The sequence below is a fragment of the Mirounga angustirostris genome, unplaced genomic scaffold (genome assembly GCF_029215605.1).
Source record: "Mirounga angustirostris isolate CCGP_5_RB_7025 unplaced genomic scaffold, mMirAng1.0.hap1 SCAF_3, whole genome shotgun sequence".
NCBI lineage: Eukaryota > Metazoa > Chordata > Mammalia > Carnivora > Phocidae > Mirounga > Mirounga angustirostris.
This window is the reverse complement of record NW_026991711.1, coordinates 162,502,289-162,520,584: the sequence shown is the minus strand read 5'-3', so window position 1 is coordinate 162,520,584 and position 18,296 is coordinate 162,502,289. Positions and strand designations below refer to the sequence as shown.

Here is an 18,296-nt window from a genome sequence, read left to right as displayed (position 1 = left end):
TCCAATGACTGGTGCCTCATAAGAAGAAGTAGGACTAGGACACAGACACACACAGAGGGAAGACCAGGTGAAGACACAGAGAGAAGACAGCCATCTACAAGCCAAGGAGAAAGGCCTCAGAAGAAACCAACCCTGCCAACACCTAGATCTCAGACTTCTGGCTTCCAGAATTGTGAGAAAATAAATTTGTTAAGCCACCCAGTCTGTGGTACCTTGTTTGGTGGTCCTAGCAAACTAATATAATAAGTAACGAATTAAAGCAATTATTTTGAATACTTGTAGCATCCCCCGCCGTCCAGAGTCATTCTCTCTCATTGTGGTTATAAGGACCCTCTTTTTTCTTTTTGAGATATTCCTCCCCTCTGCCCTTTTAGTCCCTGTGACTTCAGGCTGGGCCAATTAGTGTATTCTAATTTCCTTGCCACAGTGATTCATTTGGGCATGGGCATGTGACCCAAGTTTGGCCAATGAGATTCAGTTCCAGAATGATCTAGAAAAGAGAAGTGAGTGACCACCTTGTTACATGGGGAAAGAGCCTATCTAAGAGGAAACAGAGGAATGCAGAGCCCAGTCATGGAGTGAGATAGCTTGGGGACAAATACATGATTCTTCACTGAAGCCCCACACTGCAGAGCTGGGATTGGAGTAGCCCAGAGAAGATGTAACCTGAGAACTCTGGATTAGCTGAGGTTGGAAGGGTGACCCTCATGACCTCCCAAGTCTCTGACAGCTTACAGCATTAGACAGTGCCACCATCACGAACCCTGCATGTATTTGGTTGCTTCTCCTCTGTTTGTCTTTCCTAGTCACTTTTTTAAAAAATAGATCTTATTTTTTAATATTTTTAATATATTTTATTTATTTATTTATTTGCCAGAGAGAGAGAGAGAGAGAGAGAAAGCACAAGCTGGGGGAGTGGCAGGCAGAGGGAGAAGCAGGCTCCCAACCAAGCAGGGAGCCCGATGCGGAACTCGATCCCAGAACCCTGGGATCAGGACTTGAGCCAAAGGCAGGCGCTTAACCTGACTGAGTCACCCAGGTGTCCCTCCTAGTCATTTCTTTTTCTTTTTTTTAAAAGATTTTATTTATTTATTTATTTGAGAGAGAGAGAGAGAAACAGCATGAGAGGGGAGAGGGTCAGAGGGAGAAGCAGGCTCCCCGCTGAGCTGGGAGCCTGATGTGGGACTTGATCTCAGCACTCCGGGATTATGACCCGAGCCGAAGGCAGTCGCTTAACCAACTGAGCCACCCAGGCGCCCCCTCCTAGTCATTTCTTATCAAGGGCCTGGGATGTTGCTCTCTAGGGTTGTACAAAGGATCAGAGATCCTTCCATGCCAAGCCTTGCTTGGTTCCTGATTAGTTTCTTTTACTCCCTGATCATTTATTCCCAGTTCATTCAGCTCTTGGGGTGGCAAAGAATGGGTAAGAAGAGGACCCTAAGCCAGAGGGCTGTTGGATTAGAAGGGGGCCAATTTATGGGGCCTTCAGTGAGCACCTTCCAGTGCCAGGCACTGTGTTAGATGTTGGGGCAGAAGAGACTACTGCAAAGGTGGACAAATGACATCCCCACCATAGGAACGCTGAGTACCCTTAACTAGATATGAAGCTGAGCTTAGGAGAATAATGAACTCTTAGAGAACAGAAAATAAGGTCAGACATCCAAAGAGAATATGCAGTTGACTTGTAAATAGTTACCAAGAATCAGTCTTCTCCACTAATCAAAATACCAGCTCTACTCAGTTATGGTGATAAAAGAGTAACAATTATTTTAGCTACTGTCAAGATAAAATGAATTATATTTGCTTGTTTTATGAGGTAGTTCAAGGTTATCCTTTCTACCCTCTTTTCTCTGTCCCCCACCACCCAAACCAGACACCCAACTGATTTGTCCCCGATGGCTGGCTGTGATTACTGTCCTAATTTGTTCTTCCTTCATCTGCTACAAACTGCCTATTTTCTGTCCCTTCTGATAAAGCAGGAACTCTGAGGGACTTCTGAAGCTGTTTTTGCACCATGCAGAAATGTATTAACTGGAATGCCTGTGTATGTGTCTATAAAACCCCTCGCCTTCTCAGTGTGAGATCACCTTCAGGAACGGCGTCATGTCGATGTGCAGCTTGCGCGTGTAAAATTCTTTTCTGTTTGAACATATCAGCCCTTTATTTATACAACTTTGAGGCTCTCCTATCTTCTGAGCTGCTGCCTCGAAGGACTGCTGGGCTCCCTGTGAAGAGAAGCAGAAAGCCCAACTTTCATAGGAATGATATACAGTGCGACAAGAGCTAGTCTAAATCCCCAAATATTTATAGAAAGTAATTTTTCATCGTTGGAACACTAGTCATAACACCTATTTTTACCATTGAAGACACAGGGGACCCAGATGTATAGAGGATAATCCAAGTCTGGTTATTAATTCATACCTGGGATCAGTATAATGGCAAAGGGGAAAAAAGGACCTTCCTGTGTCCCACGATTGTAATCATTTTATTCAATCCTCACAACAACCCTGTTCTTGTTATTCCCATTTCACAGATGAGGAACCAGAGGTTCTGGGAGTTACTTAACGTAACTTGCCTAAAGCCATAACAGCTGGTAAATGGCAGAGCTGAAATCACCATCTGCCCCAGACTCGTTTTTTTAATGAGATCTTTTCAATACTTGTATGGCTTCCACAAACGGTTATCAAATCTACCTTGTAGATAAAGTTATAGCAAGATTCCAGTTTATTTGCAAGCTTAAAATGTATTTGATGTGTTAGGAGGAGTGATTTGAGCGAATCTAGCAAGAGGGAAGGAAGAATGGGAGGCCCTGGGGCCTCTTCAATCTCTTGGGCCACACTCTCTCCTGTTACTACAACAAGCCAATGATGTCATGATTCAGAGCACAACAAAGTTTGATCTGAAGTTGTTTCCAGCCCATGCTCCATACTGCAAGCTGGGTGATCTTTCCAAGATGCAAAGTGGACCACACCAGTCTTCTCCTCTGCTGAAAACATTAAAAGGCCCTGGCCCTCAGCATGAAGGCCAACCCACTTAAAAGACCCTTCTTGCCTGGCCCTGGACCATCTCTCCTGCCTCATTCTGTCCTTCAGCAAATACTTATTGAGTGACTTTTCTATGCCCAGTAGAGCAGATATGACAGTGCAAGAGGCAGACAGAAGTCTCCACCCTTGTGAAAATGGCAGACACATTCCATTGGGAGGGAAGAGATAACAAACAAGTAAACATAAGTTATGTCTGCTAGTGATTTGTGATATGAAGAAAAATAAAGCAGAGAGGGGAGTAAGGAGTAGCTGGGGATGGCAGTCGAGGCTGCAATTTTAAGCAGGGTACTTGGGGGAAGGCCCCATAAGAAAGTGATGTTTGAGGGGTGACTGGGTGGCTCAGTCAGTTAAACATCTGCCTTTGGCTCGGGTCGTGATTCTGGGGTCCTGGGACTGAGCCCCGCATCCAGCTCTCTGTTCGGCTGGGAGCCTGCTTCTCCCTCTGCCTCTGTCTGCCCCTTTGCCTACGTCCGTTCTTTCTCTCTCTCAAATAAATAAAATAAAATCTTAAAAAAAAAAAAAAAAAGTGATGTTTGAGCAAAGCTCTGAAAAAGGCCAGGGCAGGTGCTGTGGGACTCTCTGCAGGAACTGTTTACCTCACTGTGGGAATAGCAAGTGCAAAGAGCTACCACCAACACTGACCTGTCAGTTCCCAATGCAATGTCCTTCCCGCTCCTGAGAACACATGCCTCCCTTCTAATTCCTCCTTGTTCTTCAGGTCTGGCTCATCTGGGCCTTTCATGACATCCCACAGTACTGAGCACTTCCCCCATTGCCCACAAGGATGCTCATGCTGTGCAGCCAACTTGCCTCCCCACTAGACTATAAGCCCCATGAGGGCAGGAACCATGACTTGCTGTTCCCAGGTAACAGCAGTGCCTGGCACAGGGTCTGGAAACAAATATACACTTGGTAGGTATTTGCTGAACAAAAGAGTAACAATCACATTGGGGCAAGCTATGTGTTATGGCCCAATTCAGTTACAATGGGGAAGGCCAGTGAAGACGTCTCTACAGGAATTATGTGCAGACCTCCAGAGACCTGTCCTCTGCCTAGCACTGGCTCCTCATTTCCAAGGAGGAAATTTGTTATTTTTCAGGGCTGATTTGCTGGGGTCACTAGTATGCCATGAGATCACTGTGGGTGTGGATTTGATCATTTCCATATTTTCTAGGAGACTAAATCTCAGATGTCTGTCTCTCTGGGCCATTATAAACTCCCACTCCTATAACATTTATATTAAAGTATTAATGATGAATTAACAGGTGGGTCCCCACAAACAGCCATCATTTTGATGAACACCTCCACCCATTTCCTTTGTTTTGAAATGTGGCTAAAGACTTTTCTGGACAAATACATATCCAATTTTTTGTCATCTCAGTCGTATATCTGATTAGCTCCTTGGAGTGAGACAGCCCCTTCCTGTTTCTAGATCAAATGAAAACATTTGGTCTAAGCTAGAATCAGACAAAAATTTTGAAGCTTTCTAGCTTCCAAAATCATGCATGAATCACTGGGTGCAATAATAGAAATCAGACAATCCTGGTTTGAGGGAAATTTCTCCATTATCTTCAAGAGCAGATTTTGTGTTAGCCCAGGAGACAAAAGCATAGTCATAGCCAGGTCCAATGGCTAGAATTACTTTAACTCCTCATGTGGGGCTCAGACCGAAGAGTAGGGAGTTGAGAGGCTTTGAGAAAAGTCTCTCCAAATCACTGACCTATACATCTTTTTTTTGGTTTTTCTTAAGTAGGCTCCATGCCCAGCGTGGAACCCAACATGGGGCTTGAACTCACGACCCTGAGATCAGACCCGGCCTGAGATCAAGAGTCAGACACTTAACCAACTGAGCCATCCAGGTGTCCCCGGCCTGTAAATCTTTTGATAAAACAATTCTTTTGACTGTATGGCTCATCTCCTTAACTTCTGGGGCCATGAATTCTAGCTTGATGGAATGTCTTCATGAAGGCTCTATTGTCACTGGAATGCGAAGAACTGTTTTTGCTTATTACATTCAAGTGTTCTAACAAATAAATGATAATGGAAGGGGGTGTGAGAGATGGGAGGAAAGAAAAGATTAAATATATGAAGAGGATTCTGGGAGGTGGTAAGAAGAGGAGGAAAGAGTCAAGAAAGTTAAAGCCAGGCAAGAAAGCCATGTGTTGGGATGGGTTTGCATTTATTCATTAAGCTGATATTTACTCGGTGATATGTGTCAGACAAACAAACATGTACAAAAGCAGAATGATTTTAGATAGTGATAAGTCTATGAAGACAATGAAATGGCATAGGATGGAGGTTGAGGGGAAGGGGTGGGACTTGTCTTTGGGTGGCGAGGAAAGACCTTTCTGAGATGACTGGAGCAGAGAGCTGGGTGACAAGAAGGAGTCAACCATGGAAGGCTCTATCTTTAGCTGTCAGAGTAGCCTGTATCTGATTATTCAGAGGTAAAACCAGGCAGGGGTCCTCTGAAAAGGAAAGTGGAATTCCTGATTGCTAAGCCTGTTCTGACCTGCCCTCTGGGCTCCCTAGAGGCACCCTTCTGTTTTCTGGGTGGAAGAGCCATCATAATTGACCCTTGCAACTCTTGGGCTATTTTGAGAGTGAAGACAGCAGAATAAATAGTAAACAGGAGTCAAGGTATCTGAAGATGCAGAAGGGGGAAGAAAGCGCAAAGATAGACAGAAGGGAAGGAAAATGGGGGAAGTGGTAGAAAGCAGAGATACCTGAAGCTTTTTTGTGTCTTTTTTTGTGCAGGCTTCAGTGGGAATGATTACAAAACTGGTGGAAGGGTGAAATGTTTAGCAGAAAATCAAAACCCACCTATACCGTATTGTAACTAATATTTTCATGTTCTGCTAAAAACACCTGGAAGCCTTTCTCTTCAGTAAATGAAACAATAAAGATTAATGAATGAGTTAATTTGGTAAAGCTGATTTGAATTGCACAGAAGGTGTTGCGTAAGTACTTGGCATTTAAAAAGTTATCTGACATTTAAAAGGAGATGGCTGTTAATGAATTCAAGAGCTAATCTTATACTCTGACAGAGAGTGCCATGGAAAATCCAGGATTATTATCTTTCTGTAAACATAATGTGATTCAGTTGAAAGCCAGAACAAGAGAGAGCTATGGGCTGTAATACAAATACCCAGATGCACACATACATAACGCAGGAAAACTTACGGAGGATGTCCATTAAATAAATACCATTCCTTTCTGATTCCCGTAATATCTGAGCCCCAAACTTAAAGAAAAGCCCTTCCCTCTGGTAATTTGCCCTCCTCCTTGCAGCTTGTCTATTTTGAAGGGTCGCCACAATGGGTTGGCTCTAAAGTCACTGGAACGTCTTACCTGAAGAAGGAAAGCAGGTTCTAAACTCAGTCAGCTAGATCTCCACCCATGCGTCCCACAGAGCCACCAAAGATACAGATCTGTCCTGCAGGCATCTCTCAGACCCTCCTCCTTACTTCTCCCACTCCTTTCTAGTTGGGGTTCCCCATCTCCATAGCTGCGGCTTAACAGCTCCAAGAAGAGCCATTGTCCCTCATTAAGGAGGCTGCAACACTCTCACTGTCTAACTGCCTCCCACGCAGCTCACAACTTCATTCTGCCCGAGAGAAAGCTGCCAAGAGTCTCTGGGAACCTGTGGGCAAGCTGAGCTGGAGGAGGAAAACAGAAGGAAGGAGGGCCTTTGTAGCCAAGATCTGAAATGTGCTGGGGCACACACCCCATCATTATCTTAATGCATGGAGAGCAGGGTCGGGAGGCCTTTGCTGAAACCCTTATGTGGTCTATCAAGTTGTCACATCAAACCTCTGTGCACACAGGGCATTTGTCCCCTCCTGTGAGCAAACAAAAGGAAAAGAGCCAGTCTCTCCTTTGGACCACCAGGCCCCCCTCCTTGGCTGAGGGTCTGTCCCTCCACTTTCTTGGGGGCTGGGGGGACTCTGAATCCCAGCGGGGATGGACAGATCTGAGAGATTTAGTCACTGGGGGTGGGGAGGGGTGAGGAGGGCTAGGATTCTGAGCTTCCCCCTCACCATGCTCCCTACTGGGTGGGTGGGGACCAAATCCTGGAAAGGGCCACTCCTGCCAGGGAGCCATGGGCTGAAGGGTCTGGCCAGTTCCCCAGCACTTGGCCTTCTCAGGCCCTGTTACTTCTTGCCTGTGGAACTAAAAATGGGCGGTACGAATGGGGACACAGTGGGAGCTGAGGGAGAATGGAGCCCTTCAGGGCTCCCTATGACTGGGCTGCTTGGGGAAGGATCTGAGTGGGCCAGGGGCTCTGTATACACTACCAACTCAGGGTAACTGGGAGGGGACCCAGCCTGTGCAAAGTCAGGGACCCCAACCAGCCCAGGTCCCCCTCTGAGACCTTATCTCTGTCTAGGTTTCCTTGGCCTGGAGGAGCAGAAGACCTCTCGTCTTTAGGAGGCCAGACAGAATACCAGGATCTCAATTCAATAAACTGGTCTGCCTGCTCGGCCTCTTTCGGAGGAGAAGGACCATAAACCATGGTGTGGTTCCACTCATCCCAAGGGTGCCCAGCAGTCCATGTGCCCATCACCTGGGTTCATCCTGTTCATCTTGGCCACCTGACATCCTGGCCCACTTTTTGTGTTCTAAAGGCAATTAGGTGCTGGTGAGATGGGCAGAGTGGATGGTTTTGGGAGGGGCTCTGCAAGGAGGCATGGTGGACAGACAGCTTGGTTGGAAGCCAGAAGAGCCTTATTTCCCCTCCTGGCACAAATTTTGGTCTCCATCCACTTTTTTATGCTGCAACTCTATGAAAGGAGATTTTATATCCTCCTGAGTGTTTAGCGAATTAGTCCCAATAGCTAGCAAACGTAGATTAGGAAGAGAAACACTGCAATCTCCAGTCTTAATTTGTGAGAGACTCATTTAGGGACTTTTGCCATGTCATTAAGCTTTTTGTGCCTCAGTTTCCCTGCCTATACAATGGGGCCAACCAACTGCACTGTTCCCCTCAGGGAACATTTGAATAATGAAACCCAGGACACCTTAATTCCATGGACTTCTACTATCAGGAAGTAAATCTTATCCATGAGTTCTAATTGATAGTCTTCAGTTTAATTAAGTGCTTTGTTGACACAACAGAATCATTGTTTATCTGGCTTAGCAGGAGCTGGAGGAGAAAAATTTTAAGCCAAAATAGTGATCTCTTTTGCCCCAGGGGAGGTAGAAACTAGCTTTTTCTGTGAGGGGGTGTCTGGCTGTCTTCAGGCTGGAACTTTGCCTGTGTTTGAGAGATGACGCATCCTATTTTAGCCTGGGAGATGAGAGGTGTTGGGGTGCAGGGTGAGAAATCTGAACAAGCCCCTACTTTTTTCTAACCCAACACTTTAACCCAAAACTGTGTGACTTTTCTTGTTATCGCTGGGTCTGGTGTGACTTTTCCATTCTGACAGCCAACCGAGAGACAAGGTATCTCAACTTGCAAACTGATTCCACTCTAAAAGGTCATTTAAAATCAGTCGATTTTCACTAGAAAAAGAAATGACACCCATGTTGCTTTGATTCCCACATTGGCCCATAAAAGTTTATCTAACCCGTAATTTAGCTGGACTAAAAAGCTGAACTAGTCCTGGTAGTGCTGGGACAGCAGAGGGCCGGAAGGAGAGAAACAAAGATCTCCTTTCCCTTTCTTTCCCACCCCCTTCCTTTCCTTTGGGTCCTCCTGTCCTCTGACCTCTAAGTTTTCTTGGGCAGCCCTGTGCTGGGTGGGTGGGTGGGTGGGTGGGGGGAAACGGGGGTTGGGCCCTGCCGGATACAGTACTCCTGACTCCAAAATTCTCTGCCTGCCCCCTGTCCCAGGCCTTCAACTGTGCTTCCTTAGGTGCAGGACAGAAAACAATTAAAAAAAAAAAAAATTTCACAATGAGATATGAGAAACCCAAAGGAATCTCTAATAGAAATATAAGCAGTGAAACAAAATCCAGACAGCATGGAGGGTATTTGGTTGGGGGGACAGTTGGGCTTAGGGGTTGGGAATGGGTAGAGTGAGGGATGGGGACAATGGTAGGTAGACTGGCTCACAGTCCTTTAAATTATTCTTACTTTTCAAGCTTCTCCTTTTCCACATCTGCCCTTTTCGATTGTATACAAGCTCCAAGTTCTGTTTTATAATGGCTTTCAAGCAGAGAGCAGGGGGATAGAATACTTTACAATTGTAATTTATTGCGATGGCTTAGTGACAAACATTGTGCTAATCCCTTTCCATATGTTGTTTCATCTAATTCTTGTCATGACCCCCATGAGGGACATATTATTATCCTTCACAGATAAGGAAATTGGGCCTCAGAGAGGGTAAATAACCTGCCTGAAACCACACAGCCAGTTGGGAAGAAGCTGGGATCTAAATGCAGCTTTGTGGGATTCCCAAACCAGCAGACCTCTTTGCAAGTGCAGGTCACAGGCTGAATGGGACTCTGTCAGTCATGACATGTTTCCTCATCTGTAAAATGGGGATAATAACTGTAACTACTTTATAGGGATATTGTAAGGATTAAGGAAGATAATCAACGCTGCACATAGTAAACCTCAAAAACATTGGCTGTTATTATTATTTAAAAAAACACTCTCAAGATAATGGGGAGAAAACTGTTGATACTTATAATAAAATGGAGGTTCATTATACTAGTCTCTACTTTTGCATGTGTTTGAAATTTTCCATAATAAAAAGAAAAAAAGAAAAAGAAATCAACTAGGCACCTATCATGTGTCTCGTTGGAACTAGCAGCCAATAGATCAATAAATACAGACTTCCTGGAATAATGATAGCGTGAAAATTAAAAAAATAAAAGCCTTGGTTTTGTAATTAAAAACAAACCCCTCTCAGTAAGTTATCCTTAAATTGTCAATGGAATTTGGGGCTGACAAAATAATCCTGTGGGTGAGGTTGAACCAGAAGTTGAAGTTTGCTTAGATCTTCAAAAACCTTTGAATCAAGCTCCACAACCAAAACTATTTACAAAGCCAGGAGGAAGCAAGGGGAAGGGGGAGGAGAGGGGACGAGGAGAGAGAGGGGACCAGCATGGAACCTGGGGAAATTCTGTGCCATGCCTTTGGAAATGAGAAACAAAAGGTGGGGAGTAAAGCCTAATTCTCTGGATAGGGAGATGCAGACAGTTAATTCTCTTAGGAATCAGTAATAGGCCCAATCTTACTTATCAGCCTCAAAAAGATCTCCAAGAAGAGTGCCTAGTGATATCTCCTATCTGCACATGACCCAGAGAGTGAAATACCAAATTGTGCCAACCAACAGCAGGAAGTATCTGGAGAGTGTGTGAGTTCTTAGAGAAATGTCATCTGAACTTCCATATCATTATCACTGGAAATAAAACAAGTGCCACCTCCAAATCCTATTTGAAGGATTATAGCTTTTCTACCGAGAACATGGTCCTTAATGTCAACTAAAGATTAATTTGTCAATTTTTTTCCAGTAGCTACCATGTGTCAAGAACTGTGCTAAATACAAGGGATACAAAGGTGAATAAGGCAAAATGGGGGTGGGAAGGGTGGGGGGAGTCTGTCTTTAAAGATTAGTAGCTTGTTCTTTCAGATAACTGCCAAAAAATTCAACAGAAGGCAGGGTATGCCTCAGAAGGACACTGAAATGAAAGGTTACCTTTGTACCCTTTTGTACAAAAACTTAGTGTGTCTACAGGTGGGTTTTTATTTGTATGTTGTTGGTTTGTTTGTTTGTTTGTTTTTGTCCTGCAAGAGGAAGGCTGAAAGGGTTATGAACACCATCTGTGAAACCACCAAGGAAACAGATGGGGTAAACACAGGTTTATTCAACTTAAATCCTAGTGTGCTAGAATTACAGGCTACTCTTTGAAATCCCAAAGAGGTAAATTTAGGACACCTAAGATCAAATATGAATTCATACTCTCAAAACTCATAAAACCTGAACTTAAGAGATAATATAGGTTGAAATAGAAGTGGCTTTGTGAAATGGGAAAAAGGGACATAATTCCAGTTTAACAGGATTTATAGGACACTACCAAAGTTCTAATCCCCACAAAGCAACAAAACAAAACTCAAGATAAAGCATGTGAGAAAGGATGTTTGCTTTCCTTAACAGAGGGAGAAAACAGACAATGTGAAAACTGGTGAGATTGTTTCTTTCTTATTTTAAACAAAGAGATGCAGTGATTCTTGGGAAATCTAATTAAGGTTTGAGCATGTACTTTAATACTCTTTACTGACAACCTCTCTGCCCTGACAGTTCTATAAACCAGTGGGCTAAGGACTATTCTTGCTCCAAGCTTTCATGGATGGATCTGGGTGCACAAGAGTTTCATAGTTTGAGATCCAAACTTTTCAGAAAAAGAGGCAAATTCATTGTCCCTCCAAGTCTAGGGTCAGAGGGATAAAATGCTGAAAAGGGGTTAAGATCTTTCAAAGGAGAATTCTGGTGACCCTATCCCAACAATAAAAACTTAATAATTTTAATTAACAGTAGTTAAAAAACAATGGCACTGTGGTGTTGACCCTTGTTTAGCTTGCTGCATACTTGTTTACTGTGACTTCTAGATCATTTTAAGCCAGACTTGAAAAAACCCAGTTTTCTGCTTGATTCATTTTTCCTTCTTACGGGGAGAATTTTGGAAAAAGGAAAAAAAAAAAAAAAAAAAAAAAAGAAGAAAAGAAAAGAAAGAAAAGCAGTGAAAAACAAGAAGGCAAACTAAAATCAAAACCTCAACTCAACACAGCCCTAATTTCAAATTAGCATGACCGCACTTTTTTGCATGCGTTATTGACAAGTCTTTTCCTCATAGATACATTTATTATTTTTTTACATAGCTGCAGTTCTAGTTAACATCACTTTGATTTCCACTTTTAAAAGGTAATCAGTAGTTCTCAAGTGGGGGTGATTTTCCCCTCAGGGGACATTTGGCAAGGTCTGGAGACATTTTTTTATTGTCACAACTGGAGGGCTGTGCTCCTGGCATCTACTTACTGGGTAAAGGCTAGAGATGCTCCTACAACACATAGGAAAGCTCCCCACGACAAGGTATATCTGGCACAAAATGTTGATGGTGTGGAGGCTGAGAAACTATGAGCATTAAATCACAGTTTCTAGTATGAACAAGCATCATTTTTTAATGCATGAATTAAACCTCTCACCGAGAGGGATATAGCATCATTAAGGTAATCATTTCTCTGATGTTGGACTATTAGGCTGTTTCCAATTTTTCCTTATTATAGATAATGCTGCAGTGGACATCTTCACTAACTTTTTTCAGCTGAATTATTTCCTTAAGATAAACTCCCAGGAGTCAGAAATACTGAACAAATGAGTAGGAGTATTTTTTCATGCTTCACAAGTTATTTTGCCATTTTGCTTTACAACTGGATTAAACCAAATTACAACCCACCAGAAGTGTGTAAGTAAGTGTACCTGTTTCACCAACATATAGGCAGTACTGGGTGTTACCATTTAAATAAAAGTGAGAGGAGGCATACATCTCAAATATAAAATGATGCCTCCAGTTTGCCTCAATCCGCATTCAAATTGCCACTCAGGAGAAATCTTTTTCCATCCTTGTTTTCTATTGCTATTATTTTTGATATAAATTGTTTATGTCTTTTGCTTATTTTTCTAACTAGTTCTTACTGTTTTTCTTTTAAAATGGAATGTAGTCTTTATCGAACATAAATAGCAATGCTGTCATAGTTAACACAATTTTTTTTAACTTTTTTTTTTTTAAGTTTTGCTTTTTTCTGCACCTACAGCATAGATATGTTAACGTAACGTTTCCCGCTGGAATTTCCATTTACAGTTTTAATACTTTTTTAGGTGCTGGTCACCTCACCCAGCCTGCAGCCTCAACACGGAGAGGCCCTGGGGACGAGAAACTTCTCTAGCAATTGATGTCAGCCGCCGAGGTAAGAGCCGTACTCGGTCCCCACGGTATGCGGGAACTAATTTCTCTTAATCAAATGAAAGGCCCGAGGAGGAGCCACAAGGCAGAAGGGAAAATATATGTGAAGGAGAATACCAAATTCTGTGAGGAGTTTGAAGGACCTGCATTAAAAAAAGGGCATCATACCTTTAGGACTTCAGAACTGGCAATGCTCCAGATGCAGCTATTAATATGGAAAAAATGCCTTCATAAATACTTGATTCTGCTCACAGTGGGGAGGCAGTTCATTTGAAAGAGGAAATGGGAGCTTGGAGTCGAAACAGGTCTGCTTGTCTCCTTCTTTTTCACCGCTCTTTTCATCTGCACATTTTGCCCTTGTAGTTTCTTCCCCTCTTTGGGCGACTACTCCCCTCCTCCAAGTCCCAGGAAGTTGTCGAAGTTGTCGAGGTCGTGGCTACTCCCACTTCTATCTGCGGATTTGCCTCGAGGCCCTGACGCCCGGCCAGGCGTGGAGGGGGCGCCTCGGGAGCCGGTCGCCGGTCGCCGGTCGCCGCGTTGGCCGCCCGCGTGCGGGAGGCTGGAGCCCGAGTCCTTCCCGCTCTCTCTTTTGCGCCGCCGGCCGGCCGGCCGCGAGGCCACGCGCCGCCGAGCTTTCAAATCCAGCCGCTAGGGGGCGTCCGGAGACAGCCTCCCGCACCCGGGGGCCAAAGCCACGAACCCGGTCACGTCGGGCTTGCTCTGTCGCCACCCCCCGTCAGAAATTGTTTCCCCAGTCCAGGTCTGTGACTTCTCGTGAAAGCATGGTGACGCCCAAATAGTCCACCTTTGGTGTGTTTCCCCCCCCCCTTTCCTCGCGGCCAGCGCCATGATAAGAAAGTGAAAGTGTTTTATGCGACCGAACTCCTAATAGGGTCAGACCCCAGGGAGGGGGAGGCAGGGGGTGGGTGGTGAGGAATTAATGGAAAGGAAAGAAAAGTAGAAACTGCTGATGCTGATAAAGATCAATTCTGCGTGCTCTCCTAGCCTGCTGCAGAGTGGGAAGGCAACCGTGCAAGGAATCCACTGGATTTGCCCGCAGCCCATCAAGGGACGGAACTGAAATCTGCTGGGCAGAAATTTGTTTCTAAATCCTTTCCAGATGCTTTATAGTAAACATGAAATTAATCATTTACATGGACTAGGTGGAGGAAGTGGTGAAAATTGAAGCCAGTGATTACTCCAAGGAAGGGCCATTGGCCTCAAGAAGCGAGGGGTGGGGGAGGCATGGGAGCCGCCTCCCCTTCCTCAGCCCCACCCCCATGCTCTCTGGTTTGAGGGGCTGGTGGCACTCCCTAGACATTTCCTCCAACGGCTTTCCTTTTGGGGACCACTTCCAAAGGGAGTAAGACTCCTGCGACTTAACAAATCCACCGGTTCTGTGGGGAGCGACGGCCCCCCTCTCACAAAGGAGGCCCACGAAGTTCTCAGAGTTAGCTGGTTGGCCAGGGCTTCACAGGGGAAACCCAGGATTAGAGTTTAAGACCCTCGGTCTGGGGTTCCTCTTCCTGGCTGCAAGGTTAATAATTCAGTCTAGGGCTTAATTTGACGTGACTGAGCCACCGTTTTATTGCAGGTGATATTAGGTCTCCTGAAATGCAGCCGCGAGAGCTGTGTGAATTTGGAGCGTGTTTAGGGTATGTGAGGCATCCACAAGGCCTTTGGAATTAGCAAAATGTAGCATAGTTGTATTTTCCTTAGTCACAGACTCCCTTAAAAAAAGAAAACCTTCTAGGTCCTTACAAAGGCTGTCTCCAAAGCAGGCATGTAAAAAAAAAGACAAGAAAAGAAAAGAAAAGAAAAAAAATGCAAACATTGGTTCAGTGGTTCCTCAGTAGCAGGAAGGGTCAGCTCAGCTGTGTTTTACCTCAGCGGAGGCCTGCCCCAGGCCTGGGGCTCTAACAGTGAGAGTTCAGATCCTTCCTTAGAACCCAGCTAGGCACACACATGAAAACAAAACTAGTTTTATTATTATTGTTTTTTAATGAATGTGAGGGAAGAGGAGAGAGCCAGGCTGTGGCAGGAAGTGGGAGATAAGGGAGAAGTAGAGATCATGCCCCCTTCTCCCTGCCCAGGCGGTCGCACCGCAGGGAGAGACCTGAGAGTGCCCTGGAGTTGTGCTGCTTCTGCTTGGGGTTCTCTGAGACCCTGGGCACAGCTCTAGCAATCCCCTGAGTTGTCTCTCTAGAGTGAATTTGAAGAAGTCCCAGTCTCAAAGCTTCAAATGAAGGAACAAACCTATACATATTTGTGAATGTGCATCCTTGAAACACTAATACATATTTCTGGCCCACCCAAATGAAGCATTTTTCTCCTTTCTTCACAGTACCCTTACATTTTTTTCTTGATGCTACTTTTTTTTCTCCCCATTAGGAATGAGAAATGGATGGGAAAAAATGGGCCCTTTAGCATAAGTCTTAGTGCCTACTGCCTTGATGGATGATACCTTCCTGTGTTTCCCTGTTGCCTTTTTGACTTTGCAGAAGTCAGGGAAAGGCTGATTCAACTCATTTGGGCACATAAGAGCCACACAAAATAGTCCAAGTTGAGTTAAGACATTCCAAGGAACCTGTGTGATTTTACTGATGAGGCAAATGAGGCCCAGAGAGGTGAAGAATCTCACCCAGGGTCACACAGCAAAGGCGGCCCAAGAACCCAAAAGTCCTACCTCCCAGTCTCATGCTCATTCAGAGTCAATACTGTACCTGCTTCTCTGGCTTTTGGGTCAAAGGTGAGATTTCATTAAGATTCGTGAGAAGACAGGTTCTGGATTCAGTGTTTGCTATGGTGGAAATCAGAGAAAAGGATCAAAGTTGTCAGATCTAGGTCTCATTAATTTTTATATATACTATATACATACACACCTAGTTCATGTGTATAAGATTATAAACACACACACACCTATGGCATTTGTATTTACTCACCAAACAACACCTGCACCCTCTAGAAGCACCGTTTACACAGCATGTTAAATATATTTAGTGTTGCGAACTTATACTCAGATTTCTATTTTTCTTGTTTTGGTTGCTCTTTCAAAGAACAAAAGTAAATTCTTTGTGCTACTAAAATTCAGATAAAGCTGAAATTAAAAAGGAAATATTGATGGAAAAAAATCTGCTGATACTGTTGACTATAAATTTTGTATGATCGTACTTCACTGAAGTAGGAAAATGCTTCTGCAACCTTCCAGATAGATCAGAGATTTCCCCTTTTCCTTATAATGTGGAAGGGCAACAAGAGGAGTGGAAACATAAGGCAAACAAAGGCAAAGGCCAAAGTAGGGCTGGTGAGAGGGGACTAAGGGACCTCATGGAGCTTGCCACAAAGCAGCTGCCCCCCCCCACACACTGATGTCGTGTTAATCGCCATGATTTTCCTCCACGGTTGCAGGATCACTGCTCTCCACAGGGGTGGAAGCTGAGGCTTGAAAGCTAAACAAACCTACCTGAGGTTGTACAACTAGTGAGGTTTTCAGGAATGGTTTTGTGCCCAAGACCCAAACCCCGTGCTGCAGAAGGATAGGATTTATTTTGTTTTTCTTTTTATCCCCAAGAAAGTGAATTTAATGTTTATAAAGGAATGTTTATTTGAGGAACAAATTTAGCTAAGCACATGGCTCTATGACAAGGGTTTTAGCCAGTCTCTAGTGTGGGTTGAGGGTCCACCAAAAAGTTATTTCTATGCTTGCTGCTTTTAAGAACCCATGGCATCTTTGTGTCTTTGACCTGAAGCTTCTACTCGTTCCCTGTGGGCTGACCTTTCCTTTTCTGTTGTTTCTCAGCTGTCCTGTTCTTCTTGTTTGAAAATGGCTCTAGGACAGATTTAAAACATTTCTTTTTTAAAACAGCTGGGGAAACTGAGGCCCAGAGAGTGGTTTCACAAGATTGGTTTAAGGCTATTCCTTGAAACTGTGTGAGACCAGAACCTGAACCCAAATCTCCTTAGTATCTAACACTTTTCCCTCCACATCGCACTCCCTCCGTTAGCCCCATTTGAGCTTGCCACATCACAGCTGCTTGGCCATGATCCATCCTCTGGACAAATCTAGCCCAGCAGAATTGTGTTGAGATGAGGTTCACTTCACTGTGGCTTGGAAGGAACCTTGGGTCTCTTAGAAATGAAACCTACAAATTCTAATGCATAAAGAAAGTTCTTGCAACACCAGGAGAATGAATCAGTCAGCCAGAGTTCAAGAAATGTAAACACAGTTTTAGATAGGAGACTAAAAACATCGCTTAGGACTTCTCCATCTCTTGGGTCAAGACCCTGGTAATTTACTGAGGTCCACGCTGTCAAGGAGGAGACACAACTCAAACTGCATTCCTGGGAGATAAGGCAATGGCGGTGGTAAGACTTCCTCTCCGAACAATGTGGCAGGATCTACCCTTGTTATCAAGCTGAAGAAACTGACTGACCCATCACCCAGTGCAGGCAACTGGCTGTGAACACAGGCTCTTTCTCATCATTCTGAGCTGGTGTGTGCATTCACAGGCTACAGACTGCACAGCTTCCAGGCCTGCTTGAAACGGGGAGCTCAGTGTCTTTCTGTGATGAACATTTCTGCCACTAAAGAGATAAACAGAAAACACATTCCTTCTCTGGCTGCCCACCATCAGGCCAGAGCAGATTTTCAAATGCTAGCATTAATCTAACCGCAGGCTTTTAGCAAGGAGATAGCATTCCCACCAGATAATCAGGCTGTTTCAGAGATGACCCTTACAAGATGGGGTCTCATCCCAAACTCTTCTGCCTTCTTCAAATCATGGGATCCTTCACCAAACACTCAAAAGCATGAAAGAGCTCTGATTCTAGCATGGAATAGGGTGCCTTGAAATTTCCTTCTATTTAAACCTATGTTGACAATGTTCATTGTTTTGATAAAAATGAAATATAGTCATATTTATTCCCATTGTTTCAGAATACTTACTGTCCTTGGTATGGGATGCTCTGGTGGGACTCATCTGGTATCAGACTAGAGATCAAACCAAAAAATCATTTTATCAGGCAGACTGGGCCACCTGGCTCTTTCATGGTTGTATGTCAGGGCTTGGGAAAGAACATCAGACCCACAGGCTCCAAAGTGACCAAACATTCTGTGGTTACCAGGGCAGTAGCTTTTGGAGGTGCTAGCAGGAGCCTCTTTAAATATGTGTAGGGCCTTTTCCAGCATATGCCATTTCTGAGACATGATTACGCTTTGACCCCTAGTATGCTCTCATGACACTTCCCCCATAATTTCCAGTGGTTCCTCATTGGAGAGGGGATATATCCACTGCCAAACAGATATCAGAAAGCACTTTGGCCTTCTTACAGTGTTTCATAT

General features: G+C 44.3%; 1 protein-coding gene across 2 annotated transcripts in view; it reads right to left on the bottom strand.

The window, feature by feature from the left end:
* The window catches only part of KIAA2012 (KIAA2012 ortholog), a 102,970-nt gene that overhangs the window by 32,331 nt on the left and 52,343 nt on the right, over positions 1 to 18,296 (bottom strand). For both annotated transcript variants that reach the window (XM_045868196.3, XM_045868197.3), the window contains exons 13-14: positions 15,679 to 15,755; positions 2,088 to 2,225 (exon numbers count right to left, since the gene is read on the bottom strand). In XM_045868196.3, coding sequence (XP_045724152.1) covers positions 2,088 to 2,225; positions 15,679 to 15,755 — 215 coding nt within the window. The remainder of the gene's footprint in view (positions 1 to 2,087; positions 2,226 to 15,678; positions 15,756 to 18,296) is intronic.